The sequence below is a fragment of the Solea solea genome, chromosome 18 (assembly GCF_958295425.1).
Source record: "Solea solea chromosome 18, fSolSol10.1, whole genome shotgun sequence".
In the NCBI taxonomy this organism is placed as follows: Eukaryota; Metazoa; Chordata; class Actinopteri; order Pleuronectiformes; family Soleidae; genus Solea; species Solea solea.
In genome coordinates, this window is record NC_081151.1 from 5,604,776 (window position 1) to 5,623,881 (window position 19,106).

Consider the following 19,106-nt stretch of genomic DNA (forward strand, 5'->3'; position numbering starts at 1 on the left):
GACATAGTAAGTCGTACTCATCGATGATATTTGATTTTCGAGGTGGAGAGAGTACTGAAATATTTTACTCAAGTAAAATTGCTGGTCTAAAAATGCATGTTTTTAAGAAGGTTCACTCTTGTGTGGGCACAAATCTCACATTAATTGTTTTTAATTAAGGGCAAACCTTTACAAATGAAAGTGCTAACAAAATAAAATATGTTAACACATAATGTATCAGTCCGAATGGGTCAAAGGTCACAAATGCTTCACTCACTCAGGGACCTTGATATACACCTGTCCCCATCGTTCACCTGTCCACATCATTCATTCATTCATTCATTCTTTCTTTCATTCAAGGTGATGAGGGAAACAAGGACCAGGAGTGGGGAACACTCTTCTAAAATAATGTTCTTCTCACTTTATTTTTCTTGTATATTCTAATACAGTAGAAACCAGAAGTTTACATACACTATATAAAAAGACACATATGCTTTTTATTCTCACTGTCTGACATAAAATCAGACAATCACTTTTTCTGTTTTAGGTCCGTTAGGATTACCAAAATTATTTCTATTTGCTAAATGCCAGAATAATGAGAGAAAGATTTTTTTATTTTTTATTACTTTCTTCAAAGTCAGAAGTTTACATACATATACTAAGATTACTATGCCTTTAAACAATTTGGGAAAGCCCAGGCGATGATGTCATGTCCTTGGAAGCTTCTGATAGCTTAATTGACAACATTTGAGTTAATTAGAGACTTGTGGAGGTATTTTAAGGCACACCTGAAACACACTGCTTCTTTGTGTAACATCATGGGAAAGTCAAAAGAAATCAGCCAAGATATATCAGGAAGAGAATTGTGGACTTGCACAAGTCTGGTTCATCATCGGTGTTCACGTGTGGTGAAGAGTAAATCTGGCTGCCTGCTTGATGGAGAGGGGCAGACCTGACCTTCATGGACCTCGATTTTTCTACATGAAAAGTCTATAATCTCATCCTCCAAGTGTTTAATTTCCAAGTATTTAATCAATGAGTGCCCTGTAAAGGGTTAATACCGCCTGTAAACTCCTTATATTTTCCCATATAGTTAGATCTAGACCTGTCAAACAACCTAGTGGTCATTAAATATGTAATATTTTACATTTTCACAGTATGTATTGATGTCCAGAAGATGCTAAAAGTTAACTAATAGTTGGTGGAAATAGATGAAAATCAAGAACTGGTGAGAAACTTTATCAAGTAAGGGTGAACCGTAAAAGTGGTTCAAAATGGCTCAGTAGCGCCCCCAAAGATGAAACCCTGTAGTGTAGGACAAAGCTGAAACTAAGTTGCACCAATACAATAATGTACCAACTTAAAAAATGTGTCAATTTGTGTTTGACACATCAAAGTTTATTAAAATGTCCCAGGGCAACCATCCAAGCTTTTATCAGGGCCAAAAGTTTTATAGTGCCACCTGCTGGCAGCATATATGGCTGCAAGGGCCCACACAATGAGGGCAATGGTTGTGTTTGACAGGTCAGAGTGTAACACGCAGCAAATCTCCAGACTATTTGGTCTACTACTTTTTTAAGCTTTTAATTTAATAAATTCTATGTATGTATGTATATTTATTTTAATGGGACATTAGCAGTCCATTTTACACACATTATAGTTTTATAGTTGTGTAATTCTGGTAAAAGGACACCAGATGGCGTCCTAAACCAGACATTTTGTCAATATTGTTTTCCCAGTTTTGTGGGAATCGGAAAAAAAGCCCAAAAACACACAGTACAAAAAGAAACTAAACATTTATTACATAAGGAAATACAAAATGTGATAGCTTATATGCATATATATATATAATATACGATATACAAAAGTATAAAACACATATCGATAGTAACAAACAGAAAATAAAGTATGATGTAAACAGTCCATATATATATAAATCTGTGCATATATGACGCCTGCGCCAAAACATAGGAATAAAGGACGAGGGGGGATCAATCTCTCTGCCATGAAATGTACTAAAAAGTCAGGTGTTATTATCTGAAAAAAAACGCTTCCAACGACTGTCTGTAAATGTAAGTTCATTTAGTATCTGCTGCTTAATGCATTAAAGTTGTCCTTTTTATTATTATTATTATTTTATGACAGATATCTGTTAATTCTAGACACTATCGCCCCCAAAACTGCCCCCATTTCAGTCAAAATTCACTTTGAAAACACTCAATTAAATGCCGTTCAGTGGCTACAAGCTAACAGCTATAAACCCTTAGGTTTCAGCTTTATATTATTGTTATCCGTAAAAAAAAACATCTAAGTCATTCAAATGAATGACTAAAACTACTGATTTAATGTCACTGTGTGATTCAGTAGTGGGTTACTTTTATAACGTTGGCTGAAAAGTTGGGAACTAATGTAATAAAATATAAAACAAGGAGTGTGAAATTATGTGTTGTGTTTTTAACTTCATACCGATAGCAGCTGGAGCACTGATAACCAAAAATGACAGCTACAGGGGAAAGTAAATAAGTTTTACCTGCCATGACAGAGGCCAATCGTATTGGACCCACACTTTGTGCTTTAATGCTCTGTGTCTTCGGGGTGAGGCTGGGTTTTCCGCGTCCTCCTCCTCCTCCTCCTCCTCCTCCTCCGTCTCCGCCATGGCCCAAAGCTAAGTGCTGCTTCCTCTCAACTGTCATTTGTAGAAACATGTCACACCTTGTTTTGTTTTTTTTTGTTACTCGGCCTCCAGCTGCTGCAGCAGCGGGTTCACCTCGCTCTCCGGGGTTTTGACACTGTCCGTCCTGACGATGCACGTGGGGCGATGGCGGTTAAGCATGAGGATCAGCTGCTGCCGCTCCAGCTTCAGCTCCTCGATCTGCGCTTTGAGGTCAGAGTTCAGCATCTCTAATCGCTCTGACTCCTGTCAGAGAGAGGTGATGGTGTGAAATAGTTACACAGTGATTTTAATTTTTTTTTCTAGATGCGGTATTGTCTCACCTTTTGAAGATAATCCGTCCTCTCTTTCTTTTTGTTTCGACATCGAGCTGCAGCCACTTTGTTTTTCTCTCGCCTTCGGTGCCTCCTCTCTTGTTCTTCATCTCTCTAAAATGCAGTATAGCGGGGAAAAAACAAACAGTGGACAGTGAGTTTAGGTGTGATGAGACTTTCACAGTGAATCCTTTGTTTAAAAAAGCTGTGTTACAATATGATTTGGCTGTAAAGACTTTATGCAACTGCAATTTTGATTTGAAAACAGTTGTTAAGCCTGACAAACCCCTCTGTGTCCACTAGGTGGTCCTGTTGATTAACATTTGTTACAATACTCTCAGGCCAACAATGCTTTTCATTCAAGCAAACATTTCTTTAACCCTTTGACACCCTTTTTTTACTTATTTAATCCATAAAAGGACCAGAGAATGTCCCATAACTACTATTTTTCCAGAATAGCTTCCAATATCTCCAATATCTGGCAGTTATTTACAATTTACTGCATGTTAAAACAGTGTTTGAACAATTTAAAATTTAGAAAAACAGATTTTGCATGTTTGAACAGTATCACCATAACAATGACACATAAGTAACCCACAGAAGAGTACGTGTCCCACTCCCACACCTCTGTTTTGATGGCTAGGGGCCGTTTCCCCAGGCTGTCCAGGAAGTGCAGAGGTGAGAGCATCGTCCCAAACTCCTGGAGGTCACTGAATTTCAGTTTGTCAGTCAGCGTGGTGGCCGAGATCCCAGCCAGTGGGCCCAGGCTGGGCAGCGAGCCTGCCGTCACAGAGGGATCTGGGATTTGTCCTGGCATCGCGTCAGACTCGGTCGTGACCACAGCTACACGCAGAGGGAGAGAAAATGGAGGACAGAGTTAAGACGTGAACCACTCTCTGTTCTGCCTTGTTCTAAAACATCATGGGACACACTTCATGGTATGAGGCAAAATAGATGTCCTTTATTTGAACTGCCATTTGTATAAGGGCCTTGGGATGGCATTTTGCTCAAGGTGCTCTGCTGCTTTCAGCTCAGTGTGATGATGAATTGCTGGTCTGTTACAGGAGCTGGATGCTGAGGCTGCTCTCAGTGCACAGGCCATTTGTCATTGGGATATTTTACTTATTTTTCCCCGGATGAATGGATATTCTACCATTTACAGGGGTCCTGGCAAGAATTTACTTTATTTAAGCCAAAGGAGAGTTGAACAGCAGTGTGTAAAGACCGCAGACAGACACATTCCGCCGTATTCCAGGGGGAACTAAAGCTAACCATTGCCAAGAAATACCCATTAGCGAAAGGTTTTTCCTGCTCATTACACCCAATGTCAGAGGGAAAAATGCCCAAGAATCCAAACCGTACCAGTTTTTATTTAGGATGAGGGCTCTGACTAACAATTATTTTCATAATCTATGAATAAACTTTGTGAAAATGTCAGAAAATGTTCAAATAAAGCCTCAAAATGATGATGTTCAAACCAAAACATTTCAATTTGAATGATTTCTTTGCTATATGGCGCAAATGAACCTGAAGTTGACCTTTCAGCCCCATTTTCAGACACCTCTTCATTGTTATGAACACACAAATGCCGGCAAATATCTTTTAAAAATGTAAAAATAAGCAGCATGAACATTTCAGTATCTAAAGAGAACGAGGGAGGGGTACGAGCAAAGTCAAACAAAGGCACAGGAAATTACTACGACAGCTCAGCAGATTTCCAAAGCCATGTGACGACGCTACAATGAAAGGTCAATTACTCACGTTTAGTCCACACTGCAGGAATAAACACATTATTATTATTACCTGACAGAAACTAATTAACAATCTGTGACTGTCACATGGTGGTCTGAAGCAACCTGAATAACTGCTGCAGGAAAAAGTATGCATAGTATCGCCTCAGCTCGCTTGGAACCTCACCAGAGCAGGTACCAGGTACCAGGTCGAGCGGGCCAGGACTGTCTAGTGGAAAAGCGCCAAAATACTATATTATATTTCCAGAGGAAACATTACAAGTGCAAGATGGCGGCCTCTGTAAAGAGCCTTGCTTCATGTACATATAAAAGACTTATTCTGGATATTAGAGCTCGGCGAGGCTCATCCGAAAGTTTCTTTTTAGGTGTCGATGATCAATGTGTTCTGCAGTTCTTGCCCCATTCAGACACAAGCACACATTTCTGTTACATAATAGACGTTCAAATCTTTTGTTCTGTATATGTTCTTACAGCTGCAACTAATGATTTGTTTATTCTGTATTCTAAACGATTCATCTACTTGTCTGATCTGAACTTTCTTAAGTTTAAGTTTAGTTGATGGGTATAAAGTTTACTCATAACTAGAGCTGAACAATGTGTGATTTTCCTTCAATGTTTGACACCATTTACATCAAAAATGATTCATATAATTTTCAAATTCATATTTAATGAGTGAAATTAAAGGTCAATCGGTGACTTTTCATATTTTTTTCCTTACTGTGGAATAAGTAATAATATTTATTTTAATATTTAATTTAAAGGGCTAGGAAGTCAACAAAGACACTTAAACTTTGGGAATATAGGGGATTCTTTCAGATTCCTGTAACAGTGTATTAACAGTAATAACAGGTATTACTACAACTACTACATTCTTTGAAACTACATTGAAGTAAACGTTACTAATAACTGTGGAGTAAAGGCAGCTTTCACGGTGTGTGTGTGTGTGTGTGTGTCACACAGGCTCAAGTCAACTTGAAAGCGGAAGTTTTTCCACCAGTGCGGCAACATTGTTTCTTACGTAACTTTGTCTGTCCATGTGAGAGCAGCGAGCCGCAGTGCTAACGTGTCTCACACTGCGCACTTCTCCGCTCAGCTTTGCGTAAAGAAAGCGCGTTTTCGCACACTCTCTGCGCGGCACGGTGCGTTAACGCTGGACTCCACGAGAGTGAAAAAAGGAACATTCTGTTCTGAATTGTGCACAGGGTGCGAGCATGAGCATCCATGTGGGGTTAACACCGAGAGGGAGCGACGGGGAGAGGAGCTTTCTGTGGCATTTTACACGGGGATGTGGAACACCGCAAAATGCGTAAAAGTCGCAGAAACGTGGAAGCGAACACACAGAGAACAGAGGGAGAGAAGGACACACACGGCTTCTCTGCTCGCTGTGTGTCCTGTGCGTGGCGCCAATAAACTATTCAGCATGTGAAAGAAAAGAACAGCCACAAACGAGCCCTCTTCTTCTTCTTCTTCTGCTTCTTCTTCTCTCGACTTGTGAAGTTCTCGGTTCACTGACCTGACTTTGATCCCAGGTGCAACAAATGTCCTCTCTTCTGGTCAGCCGAGGGTCGAGAGTAGATTTTAAAAAGTGGGAACCGTTGCATCAGCCCGATTTTTTAAACGTGATCCCAATCTGGGAGGATTCGGGAATGCGGAAATTATGGCTATGCCAGCCAAACGTAAGCAGCAGCAGCAGCAGCAGCAGCAGCAGGGATGTAAAAGTACATAGTGGGAGCAAAAGTGGGGAAGTCGCACCGCTCCTCCCATCAAGAAACACTGAGGCAGCAAACTGCTGCACAGTGGGACTCCAGATGGAGGAGGAGGAGGAGGAAGAGGAGGAGGCCTGCACTCCTAATGCACCACTGCCTCTGTCACACTGAAGCCTCAAACATCAAATAAACACACAAACAAAACACTAAAATCATGTTCAACACCGCAAACATCATTGTATTTTGCATATTTCTGTGATAATGTATTGTGCAAAACTGTGTTTTATCTTTGCTGAACGTGATGTCTGAGTATGAAACATTCAATAAATAAACCAAAACATTCCACCTTAAATGTGCTGGCTTGTTTACTACTTCAAAATAAAATCTATGTCATTTTAATTGTGTGTTTATATAAAAAAACAACAACACTATAATCACGTTAAAGGCTGCAAATATCGTGATCAGCTTGTGTAAATGAAAGATCCAAAATAAACAAGCAAACAAAACCCTGTGCTTCATTATTAGTATTATTATTATTACAAAATAAAAGTTCACTCATTTCAACCACAGGCTATAAAAACAAACACTATACTCATGTTAAACACCGCAAATAACATTGTATTTTGCATATTTACTCAAACTAATGTGTTCTTCATTATGTGTGTGTGTGTGTGACAATTACAAATCAAACAAACAAAAAAACGCTTAAACGTAACTCTTAAAAAAGCTATAATCCTTGATTTTTGCATATTTCTAAAGTGAACGTTGTGCCATGCTGTAAAAAATAAATAAAATAAATGACGTAAACAATGACATAAAAAGCACATAAACGCTATTAAAGAACAAAGTAATCATGTTCAACATTGTATTTTTTGCATATTGCGGGTGACTTTTGTGCAATATTCTACCTGTATAAGAATAAATAAAGTTCATTTCGTAGAATTTACTTGAACGTAACAGGGGGGACAACACGTGACGTTAACATCCAAGCTGCCAATTTTAATATTTCACCTTGGTTAAGAACCAGAACCAGGACCAGGACCAGCGGCGCCAAACAAACACTCTGACTGTCGATTTATTGTTCAGTATTCAGCAGCATAGATAAGCAATCAAATGCTCATTTTAGGTATTTTTCTGAAATTTTAACAAATAAGTCAAAATCTGAAAGGTAAAAAAATAAACCATAAGTTACATCTTGATAAGATACACAGTATGTATATTTATATTTATATATATATATTTGTATATATATAGCACTAGATGTTTTCATGGAAAACTTTCAACATTGTAACAATGAGGTCAAACCACAGCTGATGACATTGAGGTATGGAGGTACGTTAACATGGATGCATATGTAAAATACAACATTTACAGTAATTAATGCACACCATTGACACCAAAAAACGCACAAAACCATACCATAACATTTAGGTTCCACATTACGCCGTTAGATCTAGGAGCAGATCAGATAAATATGAGCTCTTAAAGTTATTTTGGAATTCCTCAGCATGCTTTTGTTTTGTTTTTGTTTGCTTTTTTAAAAAACAACAACAACAACAACCCAACACCGACTCTTCCGGTCCCTCGAGTGTGAATAAAAGCCATGCTTTCAGCTACATCGCTGTGTTTGGTTATGCATCTGGACAGAGTTCACACACACGCACGCACACGCACACGCACAGACGCTTTGTGAATGTGGTCCTCGCACACTGTGGCGTTCAGAGTCAGGGAACCTGCGAACAGAAGAAGAAGCAGAGAGACATCAGGGAGCGAATCTGCCTCCGAGACATTATAAGGCGAGGAGAGTCGGCGAGTTGAGGATGTCGACGGACTCGGCTTTGGCCCCTCCTCCACTTTTATGGCTGTCCAGTCCCTCAGGGACAGAGTCCAGCTCGGGACAAGCAAACGTGAACATGGACAGGTAGCTGCTGCACGTGGGGGTGGAGGTCACCACGGGAGTGCTGAGAGGCTCCAGGTCGCTCGACACGGATTTGTACAGGGTCTCCCAGTCGGAGAGCCCGAGAGAACTGCTCAGGTCTATGTCTGGCACGGACCGAGCCGTCTCCATGGGAGTCTTCTCTTCCAAACTGGGTAACATGCTGTCCAGCAGCCCCTCCTTCATGTCCAGAGAGGGCTCCAGGTCGCAGATGTTGATTTCAGCACTGGCACACAGCAGGATGTTGGAGTTCCCAGAGATGGCTGTGGACGGATCACTGGGGACGTCCATGTCCTGGAGTGAAGGGGCTTCCTGGGCGCCGTCCTCTGGAAGTCTGTCCACGTCTGGACCGGGTGACAGCTCCATGGACGCTGCGGGCTCCTGGAAAATCACCTCGAGCTCCTCTGACATTTGGCACAGCGGTTTATGAGTGGCGAGGATGAATTCAAGGCGCTCTTTCTCCTTCAGGAGGTTGGCTATTTCCGTCTCCAGGGCTGATTTTTCCTCTTCCAGCGTGTCTGTCTCCTACAAACACATCGACATCCAACATCATCCACAGGGGAAAACACACACACACACACAGCTGTGGGTGCAAATGACAGCCGAGTAAATGCATCACTGTTTACTTACAGCTTGCAGTGTATCTGTGAGTTCCCTCCGTCTGTTGCGACACTTTGCTGCAGCCATTTTATTCCTCTCCCTCCTCACCCTCTTCTTCTCCTCCTCCTCTGGAGAGAGCTGGGATAGAAAATGAATAATTGAGTCAATGCCGTGAAGAATCCGGCCATTTTTACCTGCACGTCCGCCACATCTGTCGCCGCTTCTCCCTTCTGAGAAATGGCAAAAAGCATGCTTCGCTGCAATGCGTCTAAAAATAGACTATTGTTGCAGACTCGCTCTGACCTGAATATAAATTGCCTGTCAAAGGGAAGGCGCGCGCACACACACACAGCCAGCACAAGGCAGAGAGAAGCGTGCACAGCAATACTGGTGCACGATGGGAATTCAGACTAGATGTAAATTTACACTGTTGACTTTTTTTTCTTTCTCTCTGTCCAATAGCAGGTGGACCTCATCTGATCTGAGCCAAACCTACCTGCTCGGGTTTCCCCTTTCTGGCAGCATTTTTCCCCTTATTCCCGCCTGCTTTGGGTGTTGTCTGGTGGGAGCTTTGGGGTTCATTGGCTTGGTTGCATCCCAGAGACGGGGAGATGGATGTGATAATCGTAGGCTGGACCATCCACTGAAAATCTGGGGTGGAGGAGATCGCAGTGACTGTCGGCACAAATGGAGTGTCTTCAACACTCTGGCAGACGTCCTGAAAAAATGGAAATAATCCACAATGAGAACAACAAGTGATATTCAAAAGAATAATGCATTTGCTAAGAATGGATAAGAGTGAGTTGTTTTTTATATATGTATATATATATATATATATGTGTGTATATATATATATGTATGTATACATGGTGTCGCCTTGCATGTGTTTTATTTTGTTGAGATATTCCTGAACCAGAAATAGCTTCCTCCACATCAATAGGCTATTTGACTTTATCATTGTCTGACGTCAGCACTGACGCAGGGCTGCTGTGGAGTCTCCTGAATGGATTTATTTTTCTCAATGAACCGCTGCATCGACACGCTCTCCCTCTCTCTCCCTCTCTCTCCCCCTCTCCCTCACATTTTGGTCCCAGGATGTCGGAATCATGAGAAGACGACCCACTGATCAAAAACCCCGTCACACCTCCACACCCACACCCGCGCACATTTCTCTCTCATCACAGATCACGCGTGTGGTGTTGAGAGAAAATTAATTGCACCCATTTAAACCCTGTCAATCAGCTCCAGCCCCTCCCCCATCACATAATCATGTTATTTTAAATGTGCTACAAGCTGTGTTGCAGGCTAAATATAGATTATATATTGTTTATTTATTTTTCAATAACAATATAAAAAAAAAGGGGGGGGGGGGCATCCATACCTTTGCGTTGCTCTCGGAGGAGGAGGAGGAGGAGGCTGGAGAGCTCGCCTCATCTTCTGGCGTCTTCTGGCACAGTGTCCCGACAACAGGAGACCGGCTTGTGGCAGAGACTGAATCCATGTCAGGCGTCAGGTTGATGTGAAACATCCTCACCAGGTGGAAAACAAGAAGGGTGGACGAGGAGAAGAATGAATGCACACACAAAAATAAATAAACAAACAAATTAATAAATAAATAAAACAATAGATAAATCCCAATCAGTGAGAAAACGCTGGCCTTCCGCGGCTCTCTCCTCCAGGTATATACCTGGCAACTGGACGACGAGAATGCAAGCCCCTCCTTTTGTGCTCTGCGAGAATTTTATGAATGAACAAAGACTGTACCATTCACATGAGGAGGAGGGGGAGGAGGAGGAGGAGGAGGAGGAAGGGGAGGGGAGGCAGCCTGACAGCCACGCAGCTCTATATACATTTCAGTGTAAAATAGCGTGCTCTTTTTTATTGTCAGGGATTCACTAACAAGGGTTTGCGTTTTTTTGTCCTGACGACGCTTTCAGGGACTCTCAGTTGTCACATTCCACAAACATCGGCGGCTTCTCTTCATCTTTATGAATGCAGCTGCGCGCGTGAGGAACGTGCGCCTATTTATAAACACATGAATGAAACCATTCCGTCCTCTCTGGTGCATTCATGCATATTTATGTATTCGTTCATTCATGCATTCGTTGTATTTATTTTTGCTTTAACGCGTATTTTGCGGGGCGAAAATGATCAAAAACACATGTTTCATTATATCCAGTAACACAAATGTGAATTATAGCCAGTGTGTTAAATAAAATGCTTTGTTTATACATCACTCTGTTCACTCAGCACTGCCTTTTCCCCCGAAGATAGGAATCTGTTGGCAGATAATAATGAATGCTGCTGGATTTTGTTTACTTGGGGGGGGGGGGGGCGGGGGGCGGAGGTGAGGAGGGGGAGGGGGGATGAGGAGCATGTGACATGACCCGGAAGTGGGGGTGGGGGAAGTTGGAGGGGGTTGATATTTGACAGGAGCGGCATCATCCTTCACTCCCATCACAACATATGAGGGTGAGAGTGTTTGCAGAAGTAGACATGCTGGTCGCACACAGCTGGAGGCAAGTGAACGCCACCACAGCTGCAACACACTGCTGAAAGTATCCTTCCTCAGTCTGTTTTTATGTTCTGGACACTTTCTTCAATGAGACAATGACTTTCCTGTATTGTCATGCCACTAAAAAAAGAAGAGAATTAAAAAAAGAAAGAAAAAGAAGCTATTATACTTGAAAGTGGAAAAATACCTAATTTAGTCAAATATTCACCATAAAATAATTCAGCTGTGTTTGTACTGTGATGCCATGAATCCACATGTTTATAAAGCAGCAGAGAGATCACAACGTTCGGTAACCTCAGGTCGACTGTATCATTCTGGGTGCCTTCCACATTTTGGTGTTTCAGCTTCATGCTTGGAAAAAAAAAACCAACCCAAAAATCAATAACAATTCACACCTTTTGCGATGACACTTGAGACCAAGTTTTAGTTTCTCACATCACTCGATCCTCCTTCCTTAAAATGTTTGACTTGAGAGTTTTCCTGTCGTAATGTCCGTCTACGAGACACGACTTATCACGAATATCTGAATATTGTCTGAATATTTAACAGGAGAGGGAAAATAAACAGACATTGGCATGTGGTCAGAAATAAAGAACAAGCTTAAGGGGTTTTAACTCGGAGAGCTGCAGCGGCTTTCTATCCTCTGATCCACTGCTGGTTTCCTGACCCTAATTGACTGCCGTTTCCTGTCTTATAAAGTGTCCACTACACAAAACTGTTGCTCTACAGCATCATGTCAATGAACAGATTATTTTGATTTGAGGTGATTGTTCAGGGTCATCAAGGTGGCTCCAAGTTTGGGAACATTCTTCTCAGCCTTTTTGTCTACTAACAGAACTAAATCAATTTATGACAATATATTATTTATTAATCAATATTAATCTTGTTTTCTCATGAGTTACAATTCATTTTGCTGACAATTATCCACACATTCACAGTAAAATACACACACACACACTCATCTATTTCCATATAGTTCCCACGCTTTATGCATTCTTCTCAGCTTTTGGAGATTCGGTTTCTGTGGTTCCTGCAGAGACAAGACCGCATCGTCACCACAAGACCAATGCATTGAATGCTACATTTTGGCCTAAAGAGTGCAAGTACCTTCTGCTGCTCTTTATCCAAATGGAGAACGTCTACCAGAGGAATAATGGAAGGACGGCCATGGGCGCACTGGAAGGGCAGCTGGCAAGACGATAAGGATGCGACCAAACTGTGGCATTCGTCTCTGCTCAGGCTGTGGTTGAATTTGATGGCACCTGTTTAGTGTGCACATAGAGATTTGAAGCTCACCGTTGCAGAAGCATATATTTAATCTTGGGAGAGATTAAATATTTACTTTACCATGACAAGCTAGGGAGGCAAGAACTTTGAGCACAGTGAGAGGCAAAGTTCCCCTCACTCTACCAGCTGAGCGGAGTAACTGGAAATATATGAGGAAACAATATTTCACCTTTGTCGGACTCTTTGAAACCACAACAGACGAGGCAGAGAGACACTTTTCTTACCTCGGTCTGCTCTCGGAGATACTCCTGAGGTGAGATCAAAATGGCAAACTGTCATTTGAAATTCAAAGTAATTGAGGATATAATCTCCATTCAGAGGTTTCTCACTTGTCTTACCTCAACGATACCCTTGATAACAGATGGTCGTCCGCGCTTCAGCTCGTTATTCTCTCTTTCCATGAAGCACAGTGGGACCTTCCCCACAAACACTTGTGGATCTGCTGCCTGCGAGTACTTCAACTCCAGCCCCAAATTCTCTAAATGTGCCTGACAAGACCTGTGGGAGGATTGTTCCGTTAAACATAGTATGACCAACTGTATGTGTGACCAAAACTCAAAATCAATTTCAAGTTATAAAGAGTTATTTCTGTATGGTTTTTTTTAATTAAGAACTATTTATAGTTCCATATCAAAACTAAGTGAAATCATCATAAATATTATATTATTTTGATGTCTTTTTCCTCAAAAAGTTAGTTGTTTTTTTTCACTACTGGCCAAACTAGACACGCAGTTGCCCCCAGGTCATTTGAGTTCGAGGTCCCTGTTATAAAGCATTGATAAATCATGCTTTCATACACAGTATTTAGAGCTTACAGAATACAGACTTTGGCAGAACCATCGTCCTCCACTTAAAATTCAGCCAGACATTTTCCCACCACATCTGAAATTCCGACAGTTCGTTTACAGAGGTAAAACCGGCGTTTTTGACAGCAGACCGTAAAATAAAAAACAGTCACATGTATTACTGGTTCAGTGGGTTCACCAGAGGCTCTTTACACTGCATCTTGTACAGCACTACCCCTAACCAACACTGGAGTACTGACACTTGTGAATGATGACAGGAGTCCAAGTGCAACACACCGACCCTGAGTTAAGACAGAGGTAAAAAAAACAGGCCATGTAGTTGCTGCCACCCTTTATGTCAGATTTACTGCTCCCATCCTTCACCTCTGCTGCCGCCGAGTGTCTCAGATGTTGTGTCGGGCAGACAACAGGCTGTAAAACCTCAATTGGTAAAAAAAAAAGATAAAGAGCAGAAGAAGAAACTAGTGGATGCTGAATAGTGAACAGAGAGGTTGTGTGGCCCCTATCACCCAATAGGGCTGCACAAATCAGAAGACATGAATGAATGAGAGAAGAAAAAAAAGCTTAGACTCCAAAACAGTCAAATCCTAACGAGTTCGATACTTCTCATATTGTGCAGCACTTCGTCTATCAACTATCGACTCACTACAAAACAAGTATCAGCTGATTTGTCTAAAGGTTTACATTGATTTCTTTTCAAAATCACTTGTATAAGCCTTTAGGTCAGTCTACCACAAGTATTGTTGGTTTTGTCGTGTACGTGTAGTGCAGATAAACAAACCTCAGCAGCCTCTGCTCCTCCTCTGTTACACTTATCTCAAGAGGTGGCAAAATATTTGAGGAACGCAAACGTCTCTCCCCCGATGCATTTGGAGCCTCTTCATAGGAATCTGTAACCGTCCAGACAGTCGGGACTGTAGCAATACACCACCACAACATTATCATAACCAAACAAATAGTTATTTCCTTTACCTGCAACCAAATTTTCAAGTCGAACTCTCTCATGTGCGGCATGTTGATCCACCAGCACCAGAAGATTTCCTACAGTTTCAGTGATTAGATACACAAACAAAAGAAAAGAAGGAAATGAGATGAGGAGTGAAATGAAATATCATCTCAAAAACACTGACGCTCGTGTCCATACCCTCAGATTCATTGTGCACTGCAGGTTCCTCGTCTCTTGTGTTGATAAGACATGCGAGAAACTTCTTATCCACCTGGCAAATAACCTGTAAGGTGAATAAAAAGTGGTTAGTTTGACAAGTCAGTAAAAATAACATGTTTGAAGTATTAAAAAAATATTAGAAAAAAATTTCAAGTGCCTTCATTGACTTAATCATGGCCTTAGAAAAGCGGTATGGAAACAGGATATTATGGATTTTTACAGCCAGTCCATCAGCTTGCCCACTTGAGATGTCCACACCAACCTGGAGGCAGAGTTCATTATGAATTACTTACGAGCAAACGACCAAAAAAATAAGAGAATAAATCCAACACAAGACTATAAAACTATAGGTTTACCATGGGAGGTCGGACAAACACGGGGTTATTCCACTTTGAGTACAATGAGGAAAGTGAATTAGAGCTCTCCTCGCCGTCATCTGTGAGAACAGAAAAGTGAACATGTACGCACAAAAAAAGCTATTATTCTGCATGTAAGCGTGTGTGTGTGTGTGTGTGTGTGTGTGTGTTTGGCCCTGACAGTCTCCAGTCTGATCTGTGGGTGAGGTACCTTTGCCATCAAGCCCTGAACTAATCACTCTCTCTGTCCTGGATTTAGGCAGGAAGGGCAAAACTATATCCATCTGAAACGGGTAACATCTGTATTCCATCCCTACGTGAAGATCAAAGTAAACACGAGCACTGTAACGAACGCTGACAACAGATGTCGGATATGACAACAGATGTTAAATCAATTGTTTTCTTCTTACTGATAACTACCAGTTGCTGTTGTTGTTATTATTACGTCTCTAATAACACTCTCCAACTTACCAGTTTCAGAGACGACACTGACCGCCATGTTGGTGACATCAGATGTGCAGCGCACATGTGTTTCTTCAGTAGACGGCTCTTTGTATTTGCTCAGGCCGGTCACTCTGTTGACATACACCGTCTTCCCCACAGATGCATCGAAGTGATGGATCCAGTCATCTGATGATGTGTCCTCTCCCTCTTCAGATATTTGAAGGCTTGTATTGCAACCTGAGACTGGTTTGTGATGAAGTGCAGTATCACAGAGATTGCCATTGTTGTTACTGTCTTGGATGTCATGGCCACTACTCTCGAGACAGATATTGTCCTGTGAGGTAGTTTCATAAACGCCTGGCAACATGTTTGAACCCACTGGCCTGTGTCGTTTCAAATGGCAGATTTTAGCAGCCAAAGATTGTCTGCTTTTAGTGGAGGAGTCTTTTTGCGCTCTGAAAACGGGGTCTTGGAAACTGCTTAGTAACTCACTTCTCTGTGTCTGTGTAACATTACCATCATGCTGATCTTCCAATGGATTCCTGGGATGAAAAATGAGACTGTTGGTCTGAGGAAGTCTAGTACTGTTCTGCAAACATGTCTCCAGAGAGGGCAATTTCTTTTCATCTGATTTGGCAAATATTCTTCTAAATTTGTCAAGCGATCCAGACTCCTTCCATAACGACAACCTCCGGCAAGATTCAATTCTGGGAATCTTTGGGGGAATGACAGGCACAAAGTTGTTGCATCTGTCTTGGTCTGAATCCAGGGAAATGTTGCTCTTTGAAGAAGAAGAAGAAGAAGAAGATCGCTCCACTGCTTTCTGTGTCAGATTTTGCTGCAGAAATACTGGTTTGTTAATACGGGACAGGCTTGGAGTCAGACTTTCATACAGCTTTTCATGTATGAATGGGTCAGACAGACTGATCTTTTTGTGACCCCCTGCATCCTGACAATCAGGTAACACTGGCTTATTACTGTATACATCAGGCTGATTCTCCATTTCTCCAGTGATGTCACCGGGTAAGGTTACATTGCTGGTTGAGGCAGTATTGTTCAGTGTTTCTTTTAATTCACTCTCTTGTGGTCTGACTGAACTTGAGCCTTCCGCTTTATTGAATGTTTCTTCCTCAGACGCAGGTTCCAGCTGAACATCTCTGCAGTCTTTGTGTGCATATCCGTCATTTTGTATTTTTTCAGCCTCGACTCCTTTACATAGCTTTGGACCCGACTCGTGGCAAACACTGTCCTCTGAAACACAGACATCTTTGAGTGCACGATGAACAGATTCAGATGCCAGTGTTATCCCAGCATTGCAGTCCAGCATGGAACCTCTTGCTTGTTCACCGTTGCCACTTTTGTCCTCCTCTTGGGATGAAGAGTCCAAATCATCTAACAAATTCTCCCTGCGGAGGAAATCTTTCACTGCCTCTTCGATGCAGAACAAAACACCATCCCAATCTTTAAACTCTATTAGCGTTTTAGTGGGATCAAGACAAATGTCATACTCAGAGTAGGGGCATTTGATATTGATGATGTATACGCCATGCAGCTCTTGGTTTCGCTTGTGCTTTGGACTCCTGAGTCCAGACTGCCCATCCGGACTGTCACTTTTCTGATTTGAACTGCTCAGTCTGCGCAGGAGAAAGTTCAACAACTTGTGTATCCGAGTCTTCAGCAGCAGTCGACTATTTACATACAGGAACTGTAGGCTACTGTTGTAGTGGCCCTCTCTGCAGATGTAACCAGTCACTTCAAAATGCCTCTGTGCAAAGGCAATTTCTCCCAGTTTCTTTGCTCGCTCGCTGCTGTGTATTTGAACAAACCTGTGGTATGTGTTGTTGGCTTTACTGAGCTGTACCATCATGGCTCCTGTGCAGTCATTCCTCAGGGTGAAGGACACAGAGGGATGCATGAGAGAAATAGCCTCCACTCTGTGTCTGATCCTCTCTACTTCCAGGACAGCATCCACCCTCCCTCTCCTCACTGGCATGTTGTGGAAGAAACTACAAATGACAACAGTTGTCCCTGCAGAGGGTCGAACAGCCTCTGCCTCGAAGACAGCCATGCCTTTGCCGTTCTTAAACATCTTCACGTGTGTTTTCACTGATGACCTGGTCCGGGATGAGATTTCAACAAGTGATGCTACAGATAATATACTGGCCAGGGCTTCTCCTCTATAACCGTACCACCTCAGGTTGTCCAAGTCTTCAAGAGAGCTGCACTTGCTGGTGTAGTACCGGTTCCCCACACAGTCCATGTCCTCGTCACTCATCCCGGCGCCGTTGTCGATGACCTGAACTTTGAGTGACTCCATGTCCACCCTGACCCCCACACAGGTCGCCCCGGCATCGATGCTGTTGAGGACGAGCTCCTCCACACACTGTTGCAGGGAGGGGACGGCGACACCGGAGCGAAGTTTCCCCTGGACGTCTATAGGCAAGCACTTAATCATGGTGTCCTTTACATCCAGCACTCCTGGTTATGTTTAGTCTCAACCCTGCTCTGACCAAACCCAAAGTTACACTATCATATTTTATCTGTCGCTACTTAACGTTTACTAACGTTAGCTTAACACGTAATAACAATAGCTTGGCACTTTGGTTCCAACGACGATGTTTAGACCGTGACATGTTAAGAAAAACACGTTGTTATATTAAAAAAATGTAACTAAAAATACAAAGAAACTCGACAAAACACATTAAAATCGTGGCTAAACCCACAGCATAGCTACTGTTTACAGTCAACGTGAAACAACAAGACAGTCTTCGTAGCTGTCATTAAACGCTAACAGTGCCACCTACTGGTTGTGGAGTACAAACAGCATCTACTCCTCATATTACAGAAAAACAAACGCCTTTTAATTTATATAAACGCTCCCTACTGTATAAAGTGTGCAGTCTCGAGTGTCTTGTAGATACACAACACAAGTAAACTCTTACCTAATTCCCAGAGCCTTACACTTTTCATTCCCCAGTGTTTCCACACTCAATATGTGACTATTTTATGTATAAGATAAAAAAATAAATAAAAGGTCAGTGTCTACTGAAGTTGCCAATCAGATATAGTTTGTTATTGAGTCAGACTGGTTGTACACAGCAGACAGTTTGACTTTATTCGGAAAACCACAGGTGTTAATAATATCATTATTAATGGCTCAGCTGTGTTGACAGTGAGTCAGCATATTCAGTGTAACGCAAGCACATAAAAAACGCCTTGTGGGGAAGTAGCAAACTCCTCCTCCCACTACTATGACTACACTTTTATGTTCACACATTTTACACGGGTTAGAAAAAACATGCAACTAACAAATCAGATTGCACACATGGTATTTATTCGCTATTCCCGACAACTTTGCTCTGATTTTTACCAAAACAGAAAACGTGCCTCAACGCATAAATCTCAGTGTCAGCTCCTTGTGATGCCTGCACTAACCACCACAAATCTCATTTGTCTTTTGAGCCTTTGTCAATATTTCTCCAGAATCCTTTGCAGAGTTCAGTCCTTGCCAAAGGAGGGTGGCAGCGTCATTCTTCTTTGCTCATTAAATCAAGCTGAACTCAGACTCCTCCAGTT

The 19,106-nt window shown here is 42.0% G+C and overlaps 3 protein-coding genes across 3 annotated transcripts; all 3 read right to left on the reverse strand.

Moving 5' to 3' along the window:
• Nucleotides 1–1,756: 1,756 nt before the first annotated feature.
• Nucleotides 1,757–6,596, reverse strand: jdp2a (Jun dimerization protein 2a). The gene is made up of 4 exons (XM_058615992.1): nucleotides 6,229–6,596; nucleotides 3,590–3,807; nucleotides 2,974–3,078; nucleotides 1,757–2,896 (listed from the first exon to the last, which is right to left on the reverse strand). Exons 1-4 carry the CDS (start codon nucleotides 6,314–6,316, stop codon nucleotides 2,711–2,713), a joined length of 597 nt encoding a protein of 198 aa, XP_058471975.1. The 5' UTR covers nucleotides 6,317–6,596; the 3' UTR covers nucleotides 1,757–2,710.
• A 339-nt stretch (nucleotides 6,597–6,935) lies between these two features.
• fosaa (v-fos FBJ murine osteosarcoma viral oncogene homolog Aa) lies at nucleotides 6,936–11,221 on the reverse strand. Its single transcript, XM_058615991.1, has 4 exons — nucleotides 10,339–11,221; nucleotides 9,454–9,675; nucleotides 8,988–9,095; nucleotides 6,936–8,882 (listed from the first exon to the last, which is right to left on the reverse strand). Exons 1-4 carry the CDS (start codon nucleotides 10,483–10,485, stop codon nucleotides 8,211–8,213), a joined length of 1,149 nt encoding a protein of 382 aa, XP_058471974.1. The 5' UTR covers nucleotides 10,486–11,221; the 3' UTR covers nucleotides 6,936–8,210.
• A 1,097-nt stretch (nucleotides 11,222–12,318) lies between these two features.
• mlh3 (mutL homolog 3 (E. coli)) lies at nucleotides 12,319–18,272 on the reverse strand. The gene is made up of 12 exons (XM_058615880.1): nucleotides 15,558–18,272; nucleotides 15,298–15,399; nucleotides 15,087–15,166; nucleotides 14,888–14,992; nucleotides 14,710–14,794; nucleotides 14,538–14,606; nucleotides 14,347–14,455; nucleotides 13,098–13,257; nucleotides 12,984–13,007; nucleotides 12,820–12,898; nucleotides 12,580–12,734; nucleotides 12,319–12,502 (listed from the first exon to the last, which is right to left on the reverse strand). The coding sequence occupies exons 1-12, from the start codon at nucleotides 17,983–17,985 to the stop codon at nucleotides 12,431–12,433; spliced, it is 3,468 nt and encodes a 1,155-aa protein (XP_058471863.1). The 5' UTR covers nucleotides 17,986–18,272; the 3' UTR covers nucleotides 12,319–12,430.
• Nucleotides 18,273–19,106: the final 834 nt, after the last annotated feature.